At 40.6% G+C, this 21,445-nt stretch overlaps 1 protein-coding gene across 1 annotated transcript in view; it reads left to right on the forward strand.

Moving 5' to 3' along the window:
* Positions 1 to 21,445, forward strand: part of vps13b (vacuolar protein sorting 13 homolog B) — a 343,085-nt gene that overhangs the window by 14,616 nt on the left and 307,024 nt on the right. The window contains exons 4-8 of the mRNA XM_019856211.1: positions 1,577 to 1,694; positions 7,599 to 7,766; positions 8,248 to 8,429; positions 9,164 to 9,338; positions 16,830 to 17,101. Coding sequence (XP_019711770.1) covers positions 1,577 to 1,694; positions 7,599 to 7,766; positions 8,248 to 8,429; positions 9,164 to 9,338; positions 16,830 to 17,101 — 915 coding nt within the window. The remainder of the gene's footprint in view (positions 1 to 1,576; positions 1,695 to 7,598; positions 7,767 to 8,247; positions 8,430 to 9,163; positions 9,339 to 16,829; positions 17,102 to 21,445) is intronic.

Consider the following 21,445-nt stretch of genomic DNA (forward strand, 5'->3'; position numbering starts at 1 on the left):
TATTTCTTAAATGACTGACTTCATATGGGTTCAGGCATTGCTTGTCCAGCCTTACCGCAGTCCCCATCGTGTACCTTCTTTGTTCCTTCCAGCCCTTTTTTCCCTGTTTTGTGCCCTTCCGTGGTAAGCTCATTTACTACGGAGGCAGCATACAGTAATGCTGTCCGAGGAACTCACTCTTAAAAACGGCGTGTGTCCCTGCGGTTCAGTTCCAACAACAAATGAAATCAAATTTCAATAGCTTTTTAAAATCGCTTTCAATGTTCTGATAAACGTGAGACTTAAAGGACCTCAGTGACCCAGCATACATAATAAGCACATGTGAATGTTGCTTGTCTTTGTCTTGCGTAGCTGGCCATTTTACTACCTAGATTGGCTGTTAAATTGTTGCAGATCTCCAGTAACCTCTCAATGCCATACACAGTGCTTATCTCACGCTGCCCTCCAAGCTTTTCCCAATGTCTCATGTTTTACAATTGTTGAAATCTTTTTTTCCCCTCTATCATGAAACATTTCACTCCTGTTATATTTTTTAAAATGTCTCACAACCTTGTAGCATGTTTACATGAGTTAAAGTATGACAAATATGTTCAATTCAACATTGTACATGTGGAGAATCTAGGCTCTAATAACCTTTGTAAGTTCTGTGGTTCATGATTCTGTTGGTGTCAGAGGATGGCATGCTTCTATATTTGTGGCCGCCGTCTTTTTAAACCACAATGGTTTAGGGTTAAACATTTATTAATGAACACATATTTTTCTCAGCAACCTATAACCCTGAACTAGTTTGGGGGCTCCCCAAAAGCAAAACAGTGTGCTTGGAGTGGAGGTTTCCTGAACATGGTGGAGGTGCCCTTGAACAAGCTACCAAATTCCTAAACCACTCACCGCACCATTGAGCTTGCCTGTCATTCTTTCAAATCTCCCTGCCCTGCATGTTTGTGCAAGTGCTCTATATATTGTGCCGAATGTAATCTAAAGCAAATAGAACTCTCAATTAAGTGGCAAATCCATCCATCCATCATTCGACCCGCTTCTCCTCTATTTCATCTTAATGTCTTTCATGCTATCAATTCTACTAAGGAGTAAGCGCCTTGTAACAATGTTTCAAACGGTGCTGTATAAATTTATTATTATTATTATTATTGTTATTATTATTATTATCACTATTATGACTATACATGCATTCATAATGTGATTACATTCCTGACTTGCGTTCACTCAGCGATGACATATAGTCAAAGGTCCCAACTCATCCAAGGCCCACTGTTTATTTGTAGGGCCTATAGTGGGAGAAAGGTCTGCTTGGGATTAATGGTGACCTAAAGAAACACTCAAAATCAGTGCTGCTCGGTTGCTGCCAGCTAAATGCAACTCACATTACACATATTAACTCTAAGTGCTGTCTTTGTTGCTTTGCACCCATTGTACACAATGACAAAATAACAACATAATGAATTGGTCAGAACTTGTGCTTTCATCACAAAAGATTTGAACCCAGATTCTATCGCTTCTGTGATTAAAAATCAAACGTCAGTGTCCAGCTTCACATGAGCGTTTTTGTTTATCTCATCAGGATGACCATGAGAGTGGGTCTAGTTCCACGAGTCGCAGCGTCTCAGAGAATTCCAAGGTTGTCGGCAAGCCCCGCCGACTGCAGCAGGCTGCCCCCAGTGACCCGGACCTTCCCCCAGGTGAATGATGGCCCAAGGGCCAGAAAAGCCACGCCGCGTCCCGTCTTTTTGAATGACCACCGATGGAGGCTATGGGGGAGGACAGGGACACAGAGTAGACACATATTCCTATTTACACAATCACAGGTTTGAGTTGGCCTCCAATAATGTTGAAAATATATTTGCAATTTAAAGAATTAAGTGAAAAATTGCCTTCAGAGGTTTGCCATCTAATATTATACGTAATATATTATGTACACTCGTGTGAATACATGTGTTGAGGGGTGAGGTGGGTTTATCTGTGCCGCACAATTTTTACAAACCTTCATTTTATGCCGTTTGAATGAATTCATTGGCTCAGTCTGAATATGGTCAACAACAGACAAATCCCACAAGATGTTTGTTATATTTGTATATAATATATGATCAATTTTTGTTCAAAAAGTTGTGTACCTGCAGAAATTCCTGATAGTTTTCTTTTGAAACATCTACCGCATGTTCTGCATAACAACTTCGCACCAAACCACGTGATGAGAATTGAAGGCAAGTCAATTCAATGTTATTTAAATAGGGCAACACATTTTTCTCATGGCACTTTAGACATGGAACAGGTCTCGAAACATGCCCTTTCACTAGTGGCGCTCTGATCGATCGGCCACCGGCCGTGATTGGCCGATTTCCGTGGAAGTATGTGATCTGCATATGTCAGTCCCGTCCAAGAAAAATGAAAAACAATGACCAACAGAGGGAGACAGAACGGAAAGCCTGGCGAGTCAGATTTAGCGAGTTTCTTAGATAAATTGGGAAAATAGCACACAATGCCTGTCATTGCTGATCACAAAAAACGATGAGCCGCAACTCGTGCTTTGCAACCTGCAGCCAGCTAGAGACCAGCCTGTGTGCAATGTAGCGTCCCCTCCCCTTTTCCTTAACACTGCACGTCACCCAGTACTGAATCATAATATATAAAACTTCCAGTTTTTACATAATATATGGAAGGAGATTTGGATTGAATGTTTCAAAAAACAATCAGATTCATCATTTAATTGAAAAAATAGTTGATAGATTCTTAAAGTAATCATGAGTGACCAGCTCTATAATCACGAATCCATGTGATTGGTATTGTAATCGGTTTCGTCCGATCTCACTTGTGGTCGCTATCGGTAGCATAATACCCTGATTGATACACCCCTACTCGTCATACATCGGCACACATTGGCAGGTAAATAAAGTAAACCCCACATGAGCCAGCGCTACACCATGGCACACCTTAAATAGCTGTTTAAGATTGATGCCATTTTTTTGCTGGGGACCCCTCCAATGCTGCTTATATTTATTTTTTATTATTATAATTTTTTTTATACTTTGATGCTTGTTCTTTTAGCACTGTAATTGTGAATATGGCTGCTGTGATGAATGAAGTACTATATCTTTCTACAGAATCGTTCCGTCTGTCTGGCTTTCTTTCATAGTCACTCCATCTACTGTATTGGTTAGTGAGACAAGAAAGACTGTTTACTAATGAGTGCACAATCTTGCTGCTTCTGCAGCAAGATTCTGTGCTTAAAACCGTCTCGTAATGTTGAAAGAAAAATCCACGGAATGGACCATGTACAATAAAGGAATAATTAAAACATATATATTTTTGTCCTTAATTTGATTTAATTCTCTGACATAGCCTTCTTTCTAAGTCAATTAAGACATAAAAATAAATGTTGCCAATAAAATCCATAAAAAAAAAAAGAAGTCAAAATAAATAATAAACTCTTAAAACATTTACAACAAAAAATGAGCTCCTTTGAATAAGTCACCTCGAAAAAGAAATTTAAACATCAGAAACAAAACACTCAACAGGAATATTATTCAAACCCACTGTAGCAGTTATACTCTCTTTTGGTTTGTCATCTGCGCTTTAATGAGACACTTGAGCCGAGTTTGGCGTTGCTCTGCCACAGGTTATTGTCTCCAATGGGAAACAAGTCATAGCACACAAATATTTTATTGAAGTCCTGATTAAACGACAAAGAAAATGTACTTATCTTGGAAATAAAATATTGTTTCCACGTATTCGCTGTAATGTGCTTGCGTACCACTGGTTGGGAAACAGACTTACACAAACCATGTACTGTATTACAATGTTAGTTTAGCGTCTCAATTCTCGTATGTACACTTCTACAAAACAATTCACGTTAGAAAATTAACAGTCTGCATTATAACATAAAAACAAAATTCTAGTAATAGGAAAAAAATGTTTGATGGGGGTCGGGGAAGGAAAGAAGAATGGGAAGGAAGGGGTATTCAGCTTACAGAGTAGGTCACAGTGTAACACCCAAGTTATCCGAAACTCAGCATGCATGAATATATGAACTTATATTCAGTCCTAGCTGGTTGTATCTGGGGAGGATCCATTTCCCTGCCTGATGTTATGAGATAATATCGCTCCCCAGCTGTTAAAGCAAGGTGCCTCACCTCAGATTCTCCCTTTGGGCCTGCATTTAGCTGAGCGCTGAGGTAGGTGTGAGGGAGAGGGAGAGGGAGAGAAAATCCCACCAAACTTTTCCAGCAATGCGCCAAGCCAACCAACTACAGTCACTTCTATAACAGTCCAATCAGTGCTCGTGGCATTGCACAACTCCATCCAGCCCTTGGCATTTAACTTGGGATGTGAAGCTTCCATATTGTTGCTTACCAATGGAGACACGTCATTCGGCCCTGGTCTAGAGTTTTTGGGTAACCACACTAGGACAAAAAGACCTAGTCCTTTGACCTTGAGCAGTTCTGTCAATGATTATGATTACAGTTTAATTTCAGGAACAAGCTGCCAGGGAGTTTTAGTAGTACACAGGTGCCAACTGTTACGGCTTGCCTGTAATCTGTTACGGGTATCACTGAACGCTACCTCGTTACGCCCGTACAATTGATTACTCTGTATATCCCCCCCACCCCAGCCCCCCAAAAAAAATCATGGCTCATGTTGCTCAAACACGTTGAGAATGAACAAAATACTTTGTAGATGATTGTGTTAGTTTGACAACACGCCACAGAGGGTGAGTCCTTCTGCTGGTGGCTCCAATGATGTATTGCTCACTCGTGGGTTGTGTAACCTCGCAGACCAGTCAGACGTTAGCCAAAGGCCAAAAACTTTAGATGAACCCCAATTTCTAATACACGGTAAGTCAACACGATTAAGGAACGGGAATTTTGGGTGCCAGTCTGAGTTGTAATTACACATACATAAAGCATGTTTTTGGACTGTGTTGCACTCTGTGTGTTGCTGTGGTGGCATGCATTGTAAATTTCATATACTTAATATTACTGATGTCTCAGTTAAATATTTAGTACCAGGAACGATCATTTCCCATAGTTGTCGGCTTTTCTTATCGGTTGCAAATTTTACACCCTGATTACTATAGTGTGAGTGCAGTGCTTACACACTGTTTCACATTGGTTGTGCTTCTACTACCTCTTCATTGTCTCAAGAATTCTGCATGCATGATTGTGTAATAATGTGCGATTTGCTTGGGCTGCAGTGCAAACACACTCCTGAGATAAATCCACAGTCCAGTGCTACCGCTGTTGTGGCACTGGGGCCTCTCCAAAGAGAATGAATACGGCAGCTGTTCTGGTATTATTACTGGCAAATGCTACTTAAAGATACTGAGTATCCCACCCATGAGCTTTTAGATATATAGCTTGCTTCTCTGTACTCGACAAATAACATTCCATGCACTTTTGGGTTTGACCAATCTGTTTCAGTACACAAATGAATAAAATATAACTATGAAATACATACTGTGATTACTTTGTTGTAATTATCCGATCACTGTTCTGTTTTCTTGCTTTAGTGAAATGGAGGTGCTTTTCGAATCCAGTCAAAAATGACACTTTTTAGTGTTAATAAGGTTATGTTGGAGTTGGCAGACTTGCCATTGCATGTAGGACATTAAAGTCACAAAGTGTTTTGTATTTCCCCCAGCCAAGCTCCCTCTACCTTTTCCCTGTCAACTCTTGTGACTTTGGTGAACATTTTTGAATAGGGTGTCTTTTTGGCTCGAGGTGAGTTGCTGGCCATGTCAGTTGTTTAGAGAAGGTCACACTCATGTGATAGTTCATTGAGGGTCTTTGTGTGAGGTAAGAGTAAGCACAAGTGAAACATGAGTGAAAAACATCCCAGCAGTGGACAAATTAGATCCAGAAAAGGAAATAACATTGCTGGTTTAGCGTCCAGGCTGCTGATGCAACAGCAGCTTTCTAACTGACCTCAGAACCACAGCCACACTCATACATGCTGCAGAAGCCAGAACACACACCAATTTTGGCACGCACAAGCATGCAAAGCCAGGCACCTCTGTGACAAACACACATTGCGTTTGTAGCTGAGTTTATGTCACCCTCCCCACTTGCCTCTAATGGGTCAGTCAGCAAAGTCTCAATAATTTTGTCATGTCTAGTCAGGCACAGCAGAACAGCATGCTAATTCATCTTAATTCATTTTTTCAAGAGTGCTGCTTCATTATTGGTTCTGTTACGCATTAGAGTATTCATGAAAATACAGGAAGATAAACATTTGGTTTTGGAAATAAAGTGAAAACTCAAGATGTTTATGCAGTATGTTTTACTCTGCCGTGACTGTGCTTAACAGCATACTTGAGAAATAAATGACGGCACCGGTCCGATGGCTTTGAAGGATCTTTCTGCACTATTTTAAATTTCTTTATTTAAAAGACGCTTTTGCTTTTTAGTTAGTTCTGGCTTTACGATGGGAAATTTGGGAAAATGCCGCAAGTGCAAAATGAAGTTTGAAGTGTGAGTGAAGATGCAAGTAAACAAAATAAATCGATTCTGTGATAATTCTGGGGAAGCCAGAAACTGTGAGCCATGCTTTGTTTATTCAACTTGAGTCCGTGGCAGGGGATGTCCAACCAGGTAGGTGCCCATCCTCCCAAACGTTGCGTTCAAAACTTTGGACAGTATCCCCGAAGAATACTTTGGGAAGAGCGAGCACCTGTTGTTCCAATGTGCTAAAATGTTGCAGATGCATGGAATTGCAGAGTTTTGTCATAGGTGATGTGGCTGTGACTGGCTTCAAGTCGGCCCTTAGATCATTCAGAAGCTCCAAACTCTGTTGCTGAATAGATGATGCGTCACAATAATTTTGGCTGGCATTTTCAAATTGTTAACACAAGCAAAAAGTTTCTCGCTGCCCCACGTCTCCTTTTGCCTACGCTATGTTGACACCAATATATGCACTGGTTTGCTTCCTCCCTTTCAGATGCACTATTTGAAGATGCAAAATCAACCAGCCCAATCCTGGTTGCGTGCGTAATTTAGCATGTGTACATCTCAATATGGTTTAAAAAATTTGGGAATTTCCGGAAACCAAATAAACATTTAGTCATCTCCACATATTACATACATAGCACACAACAAATTGATGGATAACTAGTTTTCGAATCAGAAGTCAAGAATAATGACTTGTTTAAACATTGTTTATATTAATGTGGTTTGGTAATGAGAACATGCTTGCAATATCAAATGTTTTTTTGGTTTACATATGACAATTTGAAATTTTTGTTCAGACTTTAGCAAGCATCATGGAACTTGACATGCTTGATTTGCTTTCGTGGGCCACATAAAATGATGTGGCGGTTCAGATCTGGCCCCAAGGCCTTGACTTCGACACCCGTGATCTACAGTATGTGGAAACAATTTGTGGGAACCCTTCTTTGCATCGAGTTGTGTGGGACGTGTTTGGTGGGGGGAAAACCTGGACTGGCCAATGCAGAGCTTTCAGTTCTGCCGCTTCAATTTTGCAATGAACTAGATTGTGAGCAAGGTCGTCTTGTCCAACAACATACACGTGTTTTACTTGCATCTGTTTAATGCTTAACGTGTTTCTTAAATGTGTACTTGTTTTTGTTACAGGTTATGTGCAGAGCCTGATTCGACGTGTGGTGAATAATGTGAATGTTTTGGTGAACAACTTGATATTGAAGTACGTCGAGGATGACATTGTGTTGTCAGTCAACATTACTTCAGCAGAATGCTACACAGTGGACGATGTGTGGGAGAGGGCCTTCATGGACGTCACTGGTAAGATGGCAAATTTTGGTGTGGTAAGCACAAAAACCTTTAGTACACTCTTCAAAATAATTTTGTAGAATTATTTTCTGGGGCAATAATTGCATATGTTGTTTCTATAGCCAGACAAGGTTAATGTTATCAGTGTCAGTCAGTTTTGATAATTGGTTCACCAGATGAATTAATTTTCATCCACCCTGTAGTTTTATTGTTTGTGAGGGAGGCTCGAGCAGCTATGCATGTGTAGTAAAATAATAAAAAGGAAAAAAAAAATCACTGTGTGGCTACCATCACCCGATGACATCAGCCCTTTTGACCAGCTATGGAGCATCCTTAAAATGAAGGCCTATGAGTATGGACAGTAGGTCATTGATTCTGGCATCGTCAAATAAGATCCAGGCTCAAATAAGGATTTCCAATTTCAGTGAATGAGAGAGTTGGGATTCTCACGAGGTGGCTCTGAGATTAACATGTAACTGTGCTCCTTCTACAGCTCCAGAACTCGTTCTTCGGAAAGTGATCAACTTTTCAGATTGTACTGTGTGCTTGGACAAACGGAATGCAAGTGGCAAGATCGAATTCTACCAAGACCCGCTGTTGTACAAATGCTCTTTCCGAACACGTCTTCATTTTAGTTATGACAACATCAATTCGAAGATCCCCTCTGTCATCAAAGTAAGTAAAAAAAAAAAAAACCGTCACGGGACACATTATAGTTACCCTTTCCTTTGGAGGGCTGTTATGACTGCGAAACAATATAAAGAAGTCAAGGATTATGGTTGATTGAATTATTGTTTTAAGTTACTGTAATGAGGGGCTTGGCAACAAGAAAATACTTACAATATCTCTCTTATTACGTATGAGAAGTTGAAATTTTGGTACAGATCTTAGTCATCATCATTGAAGCTTCCATGTTTGATTTGCTTTCGCGGGCCATATAAAATGATGTGGGCCAGATCTGGCCCGAGGTGCCTTGAGTTTGACACCTGTGCTGTACGGTAAGAAATAACATTGGCAAGGACTCGTTCTCATTGTATTACACGGGTGTTGATTTCAAATTGGGCGTAACCTCCTTTTGTACTAACTTTGCCTTAACGCAATAAATTTGCATTCTCATTCCACACAGTGTCAGACAATCAGTTTTTGGCTTTTATCTGCAGATAACCCAAACAAATTTTTTTGTCGAACCAGAGAAGAAATATCGTCTTACCGTTCATTCCTCAGCAAACACCTGTGAGGAAATTTAGAAAGCTCAACACCCCTCCATGTAATTTAAAGAATTCATCTACACTGTGTGTTATCCCCCACAATAATAACTTGGTGTGAAGATGTTTCAGCAAAAACCTAGTTTGAGTGTTTAATAAAATTTCTCTACTCAAGCCATCATGTTTTTTCTTATGTCTCCTCAGATCCAAACCATGGTGGACAGCCTGAAGTTGTCGATTACAGATCAGCAACTGCCCATGTTTATCCGAATTTTGCAACTGATTATTGCGCTCTACTATGGGGAAATTGGTGGGCATAAAGAAGCAGAACGAGAAGAGGGAAGCTGTCATGTCAGGGAAGCTGGAACAAATTTACCTGGTGAGTGGGATGTCTTTTGAAGTCCACTTCATCTAAGTTTGAGGTATTCCATTTAAAACATATTTTTTTTTTGTCACTGGCCGTTCATTTTAACGTTGTAAGAACAAATCTAACGCTAGAGCACTGCAAATATCGATTCACCTTTATCGAATGTTCCCTTTGTGAAATGTCCTTCCTGACCTCACCCTAAAGTGATGATTTTTAAAAAATTTTTTTTTATCATTTTGTGTTGGACTTGGATAAAAAAATCATTTAGCTAATTTCCAATAAACATCAAAATAGGACACTTGTGGCCAAGTACTGCAGTATACACTATGGAGTTATGAACTAATAATGCTCTACAAAATTGTAGTCAAAGAATCTAATATACATAACTCGGGATGCACACACAGCCCTTTTTTAGGTCTCAGTACTATGTACATTACTTGTGAGAACTTGATATTGCCTTTATCTTGCTGTTGTGATAAAAATGCGCTTTATTTTGATCAAATATATGTAGTATTGATCAAAAACAAACTTTTCTTGAACATGGTTTACATATTACTGAAATATGCGATGACACTCTTCTGAGGAACAGCTTGTCGGCACTGACATTTAAACAGCCGGCTGTGTCAGTCCGAAAACTAGTCCACAGAATAAATAAAGGAGTACATTGGTAAGAGACAAAGAAGATCGAGGCATCTTCTAATGTGGAATACAGGTGCCACGTTACCTTTGGGTGTTAACTAGCAAATACAAATACATAAAAGACTGGTTCTTGAGAATACCACAAGTTACAAAATTAAACTGGGGAAGGCTCGAGTGCCTCATCCGTCGCAGCTGATTGACGGGAGTTCAGATGGATTGCTACAGCCAGGCAGCGCAGGCGACAGCATTCAAGAGCATTGGTGCTAGCCAGACAGCTTACCGGTCCTGCGAGATGACGCCCATTGCCTCCCGGGCATTCGTTATACAATTTGCAGCACATATTCACAGTCGGGCGGCCCGGTAGTCCAGTGGTTAGCACGTCGACTTCACAGTGCAGAGGTACCGGGTTCAATTCCAGCTCCGGCCTCCCTGTGTGGAGTTTGCATGTTCTCCCCGGGCCTGCGTGGGTTTTCTCCGGGTACTCCGGTTTCCTCCCACATTCCAAAAACGTGCATGGTAGGCTGATTGGACACTCTGTATTGTCCCTAGGTGTGAATGTGGGCGTGGATGGTTGTTCGTCTCTGTGTGCCCTGCGATTGGCTGGCAACCGATTCAGGGTGTCCCCCGCCTACTGCCCGAAGACAGCTGGGATGGGCTCCAGCACCCCCCGCGACCCTAGTGAGGATCAAGCGGTTCGGAAGATGAATGAATGAATGAATGAATATTCACAGTCGGTTTTAGCAAAATGTTGTCCTCCCTGTTTACCTTAAAGCACATATCTCCAACATGCTGACATGACTCCCACTCCAGCTGTCCTGAAGGTATGTGTCAGGCTGCTTAAGTGGTAAATTACCCCCCGCCACTCATCTCCACACACACACACACACACACACACACACACACACACACACACACACACACACACACACACACACACACACACACACACACTTTTCATTTGACAGAGCGACATGCACAGAAACTTATGAATTTGATTAATTGAACATGCAAGGGAGAATCAGAGCTCTAGGGGTGCACATCATCGAGCACCCCAAAGTAAGGACAAATTTGTTCCTCCAACAACTGGATCCCATTCCTTTTTCTGTCCATAGCTGGACTGAATTGGCCACCCTCAAGTGGCTGGTCCCGAAACTGTCATCTGTTTTTTTCCTTGCTTTTTATAAATGGGAGGGTGAGTTTGACCGTTGTGTCTTCCTCCTGCTTTTTCCAACAATGTTTAACTGAACACAGACCATTGTCATCAAGCTTGAGCCCTGCATAGAAGGATCAAGTGAAGAAACAAGGGCAAATCAAACACAGACCCATCTCCTAGTTTCTGATTTGAACCTCATAGGAAATCACGCTGCTCACATCCTGTAGCCAACTCAAACACACATGGTCCTGACTTCACTTGCTGACGTGTGCACACTGCATCACGCACAATGGCACCCTGATCAATTGCCCACGTGAAATCAGGTTTGATTGTCACATGGCTAGTTTTGGGTTTACTATGTTATTATGTAACTGTAACCTTCACTACTGTTTTATTCACGTGCTCGTAATTCAGAATGTAACACTTAAATTCAGTATGGTTATCCAAAGACAGCCATCTTATTGTGAGTTTTATCTTGTCGAATCAGGGATAGCCACAATGACTTTTGGCACATGCATGGATTGGTACTGAATGTCGTTCACGATGCAACCAGTAACCAAAGACACAAGCGGAAAAAAATCCCACCTCCTGCTCATCCTCATCGCAACACAACAAAGTTATCGAGTCCCCAGTCTCAATAGGCCAACACCCTTTTTGTAGCACTGACAACAAATACAAAAAGTGATGATCAGTATGGAGGGAGTCAGGAAAGAACACAATTTATTGTAGCTGCTTCAGTTTCTCCCACCAGCCTTCTCCCTGCCTGTTGGCCGGGAACTTTAACTGTAAGTTGGCAGGGCTTACTGTTTGCTTTCCAATGCCAGATGTAAAAGTTGGTGTCATGCTCCTACTATTTGGAGCCTCTGAGAATAAATTAGTATCCTATCACAAAAATATACAAAAGGGGACCAAGTTATGGAACCCGAGCACCCTCAGAACTTGTTTTCCTGGAAGTAATCGACTGAGTAAAGAGAGACTGGGTGTGTGTTTTCTGAGATAAGATTGGGAGCAGTTTTGGCCTGTACATGAAAATTACCCCCCACCCCCAATAGTAACACCAGAATAATTAGAGCTCAAATAATACATGATTGAGTTCAGTAATTCCCGACCAGCGCACTATGGAACTGTAGAGTGCCATGTGAGATCATCTCGGGGACTGCTGGAATTTATCCAGTTGCACTTGTTCCAAAAATACAATTTATTCTTTTCAAATGTATTTGTCCATCTATTTATGCAGTGATGTCCAGTGACAGGTAGAACCATGTCACGTTAAATGTCTGAAGGTGCAAGACACCTGTGTAGCCACGTTGCCAGTCGTACAACAGAATACATCATGGTTTCCTGCCAGTATATCAGTTTTGTCTTCAAGTGAACAGGTCCAGATTTAAGTAAGCAAATAACAAGATCGTCATTTCAATATTTATACTCTGTGACATATTTCTTTGGTCCTGTGCTGTGAGGTTTTTCGAATGTGAAATGATTGGCTCAAATGGGGAGCGCTGTTTAGTTCGTATGGCACATTTTGTTTGGAAAACAAAGCAACAGCTAATAAATGTCTTTTGCCTTTAATAGGTTGTGGATACAGCCACACAATGCTATGTTGACTCTTAGATATACTGATCTTAAATGCTGTGTTTCCAGCATTGCACAATTATTCAGTTTTTTATCACTGACTGCAAAGGAGCATTACAGCATAAATAAATAGCCATTTTTTTGTTGGTTATCCTCCGTCAACCAGAAAGTAGTCTAATAATAATTTGTCTCCTGACTGATCCCTTTAAAGAATAGATTCCTCTGGTACTGTTAAAGCTCTCTTGTGCCGTTAAGATTTGACTACAAAAATGTCAGGAAAAGCCTGCTAAAACGGCTGAACTTTGTTTGGGATCAATCAGAGGCACTTTAAGTGGAAACAGGCGGACTCCCATTTAAAATGAGTTTTTGAATCTGATTAGTCTGAGTACAGCCCCTTTGCCATTTTAGCTGTCGTGCTTATTTTCTCACTCTATTGAAAAGATTTCAGTTTCGTCCATTTGAGTTGTGCAGTTTATCAAGGACACTTGCCCAATCAACGATTCATTTGGGAATTCGGGCCATTTTCGCAAAAGCTGTAAAGTTTCCTGATTATACAAATGATTACAAATGTATTGTCTGTAGGCGTATGTGTTCGTGGGCACCGTTCGGGTGTTAGCGTGTGTGTGTGTGTGTGTGTGTGTGTGTGTGTGTGTGTGCGTGTGTGTGTGTGTGTGTGTGTGTGTGTGTGTGTGTGGCAAGCTCTCGATACAGTATGCTATGTGTGTGAAAGCCTGGAGTTTGTCCAATGACTCATGCATACGTTTTGTGCTCTGTAGTGTGTTTTCAGTGAGAGTTTGCTTTGAAGGCGTGCTTGCTGTCACTTTTCACACAGGCCCTTTGAATGGACCAGACTGTCACGCATATTGGTTAGAGGCCACGGGCTAATATCAAACGTCATATGGCTCACATATGTCAGGGTGATGACATGTCGTGATGTTTTATATTTAACAAAGCATATTAATTGGGATTGAAAATGATGTAGTAGACTTTAAAAAAAATATGTATATCAATAAAAATAATACTCTGCGTTTTAATGATTTGCTGAAAATGGTTTCTCATTATAGGCCTAGCTAATGTTCAAAATGTAGGTGATTTCTACGTACTGTATATGTCAAGTTACCAGGATATTTTAGAATTGTACAAAATTTTCCCTTCAGGTCATTTGCGGACTCAAGATGTCCTTTCAGCTACCAGGTTCAGAATAATTTTGGGCTAATGTGTACGCATGCATTTGTATTTCAATTTGTGGAATCTTCAAAAAAAAAAATACCAACAGGGGAATGTGCATAAATCAAACCATGCGCCAGAGTCAGAGAAGTTCAGGGTTTGCTCCTGTGTCAGGTGATCAGAACACCTTTTCCTTACATAAACATGCAGGGACATCTACTGGCCTTTGAGGGCACAGCCTTTCTTCCATTTGTCCTCCTAGGTCTGTCTCAATGTCAATCAGATGGTCACTCACTTATGCAGCCACTTGTTATTTAAGCTGAGGAGCAATGTGATAGGTGTTAAATGCTGCTCCTGGAGCCCCACTTTGGACATTGATACGCCTCCGATTTTCGTTATTTTAGATTCAGCCACTAAAGCTTAGGCTGAACTAATGTGGGAAACAGTGGTCATTTTATTTCTGCAGATGCAGTCAATCAGCCCCACATCAGGCTGGGAATTTTTCCACTCACTACTTTGGATTAATACTTCAAAGTCTACCTAAGCCGCTGTGTTTTGATCATTTCATTGGTAATTGCGCTTCTATTCTGATTGTCTCATAATTCAAACGTAGGCTTCGTCAGTCTGTGACATGAAGCAGAACAGCTTAACTTGTTGAAATGACACCTCAAAGGCTACCACAGGGTGGAAAAAAAAGAGACCAAATTGGACAGGAACATTGGAAGAGAGAAAGAGATAATAACCCTTAACTGCCAATTCACCAAGTGAAAGATTTAATTAAAATATGTCAGAATTTCACCCCCTCAGCCTCTGGGATTCCTAAGCAATGACCTCACGGACAGTATTGTTTTCCTGCAGAGGACATGAGGCTGCAAGGAATGGGATTACACATTCTTGTGTATTGACATCAGCTTCCTCTTTCTCCATCTTTATGGAAATAGAGTTGAAAGGTCGGTATCAGAGAATGAACAGCGTGGTGTAGTTTGTTCAAACTTGCAAACAGGAATTGCATTCAGAGGCGTTTGTTTTTGCAACATGCTCACTTAGGAGTTCACTAAAATAGAGGACAGTTTTGATTTGTTTAATTCAGTTATATGTGTTTTTGTTTTGTGATCATTTGTCTTGGACCTACTTTGTACTGGCTCCTTTTTCTGTCCAACAAGTCTTTTATACTCCCAATTATTCTGTGGCACATCAGTCCATTATTCAAATGGTAAAACGCTCAGTACCGGATTATTCAGAGGTGGCAATCTTCAAGCCACGTGTCCTATTACGATTTAGATTTTGCTCTTAGTTTTTGGTCCATGAACAAGCATTGCACTATACAAGGGTTTAAGTGGGTTTAAGCAGCACACACGTACTCACCGTTTTATACATGTATGTTTTAGCTTTGGCTGTAAGAGTGTTTTTATCTTCATTTGATTGCAGTTCAATAGTTACTCATGGGGCTGGGGAACGAGCTGGCCCGTGGGTAGCTTAAATCCGCATAATAGATGCCCATTAAAAATGCATTAGGAAAAAAACTGAAATCCTTGAAAAAAGTGGAGGCAAACCTTCAACAAGCGTTTTACACAAAAGAAACGGTGGTTAGCTCCCCAAAAATAACAAGAAAAAAAAATCCAGAAGAAAAAATATTGAAAAAGAATCCACAAAATGGTGACTTCATGGCTACTGAACTGCTAGTATGCGGAGTCCCCTGTATAAAACTTGAAGACAATGGCAAATTAATGATGGATTGGGTACAGAGACACTTTGTTCTTTTCCCTGAAATTTGATCTGAAAACGGCATGTTTTAAATTTTTGTCATATATGAGCATTTGTCTGCTCGCGTTCCTATTGGAGCTTGTAATGCAAGCATTTTTCTGTCATGTATGCTGTAAAGTGTATGTGACCCCGAAGAACCTCCAAGGCAGAGGTTCTAAATAGGCCCCACCCTGGGACCCACATTTTCCAATGGTAATTAAGTCTGACCCCTTTGACAGATGTCAAACCAAGCTTTTGAAAACATTTGTATGTCAAACTGAGTAAGTGAGGAAGAACATGACAACCGTATAAAAGGGAAGAGAATTACGGTAGTACTAAAATTGAATCGATTAAGCACCACCTCAAGTAATGTCATTGAAACAGTTCAGCATTTGATTTACTCTTCATATTGGGCGAGAGTTGACAGGTCATATTTACACTTTGACTGGTGGTGTCACTGTGGAATATTTCTAGAATTGATTATTACATTGATTCATCGCAAAATCGGACAAGGTGTGGTCTTGCATTGAAGTGCATTACGAAACATTTTTTTTCTGATTTCTGTTTATTAAACACTTAGTTATTTGGTGTAGTTTACGGCTTAAAAATACAACAAAACCACAATAAAGCAATGTCACACGATAGGGATGTTGTACTCGCCAAACTTTTTAAAACAGATTCAGTTACTGGTTCAATTATTTTCCAAAATCAAGAACAGATGTTTTTGTGTCTTATTTTGACTAAACACAACATTATTCTGCTTTCATAAAGGACTACAGAAATCACTTGAGGCAGTCAAATAATGGTTCTAAAGGATTACTCAATTATTCAAATAGCCGTCGATTAATTGTATACTTGATCAGTTGTGAATGAATTTAGACACCTCTAGCAAATATGCTATAATGCTGCTCCTTTCTGATGTATACTGTACTTGTCAGGAGACATATTGTTTCAAAAGAAAAGCCACGTTTGACATCAGAGGCACATTTAAAGATTTCATTCCATTTTTGACTTGCTGACCATGACCTCCTTTTGGGTCCTGACTCCCACTCGTCATTCACTGCTGTCATTGTCTCTAGAGGTTGTGCTCTTATTAACTTATTTTCATGAGATAAAGTCCAGCGTTACATACTTGGACTAACCCATCATATTTTGTCTCACCACTATACACATAAGACTGTACAGTTCAATTAATGCGTGCTGTTTTTGTTCTTATATTTCTATTTTAGGGATGGATATGGACATAGCAAACCAAGTTCCGAGCCAGTACTCTAATCAAGAGTTCTTCATGGACTCGGGCCTTTCACCAGATAGCAACCAGGGCTGGGTGTCTTGGGCGTGGTCATTTGTTCCAGCTATTGTGAGCTATGAGGAGGGCGAGGAAGGTCTCTACCAGCAAAGAGAGACAGGGAACATCCCAAACAATCCCCAACAACACACACCCAAGGATCCTATTGTGTCAATAGGCTTCTACTGCACCAAGGCTTCTGTAACATTTAAGGTAATTTATCTTTTGCAGACCTGGCTGCTAGCGTGTTTTTTTTTTTGTGTTAATAAAACAATTTGTGATATTTTGTTATTTTAATTTTAATGACTGCTTAATATAATCACTTTATCTACTATTTTTATTTCATAATTGAAACAACATATACATACATACACATGAAGCTGTTTATTTCTCACAATACAATTGAATGCATGAAGTAAATGCATGCAATTAATATTGAGCTTAGCATGTTGGTGCGGCCCTCGACAACCATTTGTTTCTCACATTGTCCACCTGTGCTCTATTGAAAGAGTACTGTCATGAAAACCTGAACTGAACTGGAATCCAATTTAACGAATGGAATGCATGTTTCCATCTTCCCAAAGCACAACAAATCCAAATAAAATGACCAAATTATTGCAATGTGAACGGTACAGCTTTGCATTTGTTTCCCCCTGTTTCACCAGTAAGCAATATATGCAGTTATAAACACTTTCACAGGAGCGCCACTTATTTGCAGGAATTTGCTGTTCGCGGTTGCGCTCAGGCTCTATCTCTTGCAAATAGTGGCAGTCCACCGTATCTCAAAGAGGAGTACCTCCCTCATATTTTGATTAATATTTTTTATTATACTTTTTGATGGGGCAACACAGAAACAAAATGACACTTATATGACATGCTATAATGTGAAGTAATCACCAGACAAGTCACCTTAAAATAATTCAACACAGCCATTAATGTTTAAACTGCTGGGAAAAAAAGGAGTACAATCCCAAGAGAAAATGCCCAAATTGTGTCCAAAGTGTGAATGTTTTTTTAGTCTGCTTATCTTCAGCAAACATTGTCCTGGCTTTCTTGTGGATCAACTTTACAAGAAGCTTCCTTCTGGGAAAGGCAGTCATGCAGACCAAATTGATGCAGTGTGCAGCGTCTGGTCTGATTACTGACAGGCTGATCTACCCCCCGGACAATCGAACATATCAGGGTTATGTTGTATAATATCATTAAACACATAATAATATCACTAATATCTTTTTCTTCTTATTATCCTTTTGGCTTTTCCCCTTAGGGGTCACGGCAGCGTGTCATCCTTTTCCATCAAAGCCTATCTTCTGCATCCTCCTCTCTCAGACCGACTCCCCTCATGTCTTCCCCGAGTACATCCTCTTGCTCAATTTCCTGGCAGCTCCATACTTATCACCCTTTGACCAATATATTCACCATCTCTCCTCGTGATGTGTCCAAACCATGTAATTCACCTCTCTTGAACCTTTTCCCCAAAACATCTAACCTTGGCTCTCCCTCTGGTGAGCTCATTTCTAACCCTATCCATCCTGGTGAATCCTAAAGAGAACCTCAACATCTTCGTTTTTACCACACTCACCATTGCTTTGAACTGTATGATCAAAATATGCTCTGCAAAAAAAAAAAAATCTTATTAACGATGTTTCTTGCTATTTATGTTTTCATCTGTCTGTCTTTCTGTGCGGCCCGGTACCATGTGGCCCATGGACCGGTAAAGCATTATGGCCTGGTGGTGGGGGGACCACTGTTCTGCGCTACTAGATTTTATTTCAGTCATGATGGTAGTACAGTACTTGAAGAATTTTTGGAAAAATAGGTTGGTACTTGGTGTAAAAAGTCTGACAACCACAGGGCTATGGCATCTTCATGTAGACAAAAAATATATACTTTTTTTTTTTAAATCATATACTCAGAGTGTATTTTGTTATGCGGTGCCATATTAAACTTCTAGTGACCAGTCTGAGAGTGCCAGAATGAAATTTACACACCTGAAACCGTGGCATACTTTTAAGTCACATGCCACCCGGAAGGGCTGGGCCAAATATGGACATTTTCATGGGTGGCCCTCACTTAAGTTGCTCGTGGTTGTTGCCAGTGGACGTTAATGGCTGTGTTGAATTATTTTCAGGCGACAGTAAATTTGCACTGTTATACAAGCTGTTCACCGACTATTTTACATTGTGGATAAGTGTCATTTCTTCAGTGTTACTCCAAGGAAAGATGCAGCGGATGAAATAGGTTTTGAGCACGTCACTAGTTTTCTCACTAAGTATATAATAAATAAGCTCAGAAATTAATGTGTGTAAGAATGTGAAGTGACACACCAACTAGTATTTATTCAATAGTTGCTGCAAAAGCCTTTGTTAGTCACACGCATTGTGTGATTTTGGCACTTAATGCATGTGCAAACTTGTCTTTGTTTAAGGGTAGCATTTGAGTAGCAGAATTTATAGGGGCCAAATTTGAGCCCGTGGGTTCTTCAGGGTTAAAATGGCTTACTTTACTCGAGATGCTGCACCGCATTGTGGCCAAAGGTAGAATCCGGGTCGGTTATTGCGCCTCTTGACCAGCCTCGTATAGCTAAGCGAGCTAGCTCACTGGGGAGACAGTCCCTCCTGGGCTGAAGTTGTTTAACGCTCTTCATTTTTTGCAGCATGTGACGGAGGCACTGTTTGGCTGGTAGCAAATCAATGACAAAGGCGTTGAAGCTTACCTGCTTAACAATTTATTTATTGCTCGTTAGCTGACTACTACATGCATGCACGTCTGGGTGTATTGCTCAAAAGAGCCTGCCTGCTTCCACATGCCGCATGCACACTTCAGTGCTCCCCAGTTAAGTTACAACACACGCAATAAGTTTTAAGAATTGTTTGGATCTGAGTGAAAATGATATTTCAATGTTTGTTTTTCCATACCTTTTTCCATACCTGCTTGAATCCCAATTCAAATTGCCACCGATTCATGCACAGCTATAGAGAATAGAATCCCCCACAATTGTGTGAATAGTTGAATTTGCAAATGCTTAACCCCAAATATGTGGGCGTTCCACTGTGCTGCATGTAAAAACAAGTGTAAACGTGAGAATGAGGGTTTTTGTTTTTTTAATGCACATGAGGCTGCATTGTACTCTATGGGTAATTTCATGATTGCAGATATTTTCGCGTGGTTAGATGCCCTCTTCTACGACATCTTTGTTTTCTAGTTCATTCCTTCTCTGCACCTACCCCTAAATAATGATTTTGAATTTGAGTCCTAAAGAACAGTTTGGTCCTCAGGAAGTTGTAGCAGTCCTCTTTGTTTCGTGTGCAGTGCAGGCGAGGGTAGGGAAACCGCTAACTGGCGTCTCGGGTCACGTTAATGTTTTAAACATTCTATGTGGAATGATGACTGTTCAGAGACAGATCCTAATCTTAAATCCTGCCAGTTCAGTCAGAATAGTTGGAATTCATCGATAACCCTCAGGTTCAGCCACTCAGATCACATTACTCCATACTGTGTGCGTGTGTGCGTGCCTGTGTGCATGCGTGCGTGCGTGCGTGCGTGCGTTTTTTCAATAAAGACAAGGTGCTTTTGTTTAAATTGGAATGAATTACTTTTTGTCGAGAATACATGCAGTCATCCAAAAATATATTTATTTTTACATCACATCTCTTTGCTTTTAGTAAGTGTTAGGCAGAGGGTACTGTTAAATAATATTTGTAGAATGCAGTTTGAAATGGCTTGAAACCAGAGGGTGTGCTTTAATTGCTGACTAGATACTCTCCAGTTTTGTTTGCTCAGAGAAATAGGCTGTATTCAAAAACCACGTTTACTGCTACAATTAAGCTCTCCCCTTTTCAACTCTGCTTGCCTCCTAAACTTTCATCTGTTCTTCTTTACATTTGGCATTTTTATTCCCAGATGTTATTTTGTGGTATTTTGTCTACGAACTCCACGCTACACATGCTGCCACCTACTGGACGCTGCCACTTGCTGGACAAATTTTAACTGATTTAACAAGCAGAAAAGCCCGATCCTTAGTCAGAGGCTGCATCAGACCCTTGTGCACACTATGGTACAAAAAAAAAAAAAAAAAAGATAAAATAAAATAAGGGAATGACGTACAAACACGTCATGGGTAGGCGGCCGTCGTGGGTTTTCAAGGCATGTTTCTACGTCATGGGGATTGAATGAGTTGGTCGATCACTCCCCGCGTAGCTTATTCTTCATACATTTTCATGCTTCTGCACTCACAATTGTCATACAGCACAAAGATTATTCATTCGCGTATTTCAGTAACCTCCTCGCTTAATATCGCATGCAGGAATTTGCAGGTTAGTCCTCACGTGATTAATTGCAAAGGGGAGAGGAAGGCTTTGAGTATGATGGAATTGGCTCCATCAGTAGGGATAATAAGGCACAGCTGCTTCTTGTTCTGCACCTGCTTCCTGTGCTAAAGTTGAATGGGTTAAGGCCTGCACAGTTCTACTCTACACCCACATTTGTTACACCAGCCAAACTCTAAAGCATCACTGCTCTTTCTTGTTGCGGCCAGCTAGCTTTGACCAGATGCTC

This window comes from Hippocampus comes, unplaced genomic scaffold, assembly GCF_001891065.2.
Source record: "Hippocampus comes isolate QL1 unplaced genomic scaffold, H_comes_QL1_v1.1 scaffold327, whole genome shotgun sequence".
Classification (NCBI taxonomy): Eukaryota; Metazoa; Chordata; class Actinopteri; order Syngnathiformes; family Syngnathidae; genus Hippocampus; species Hippocampus comes.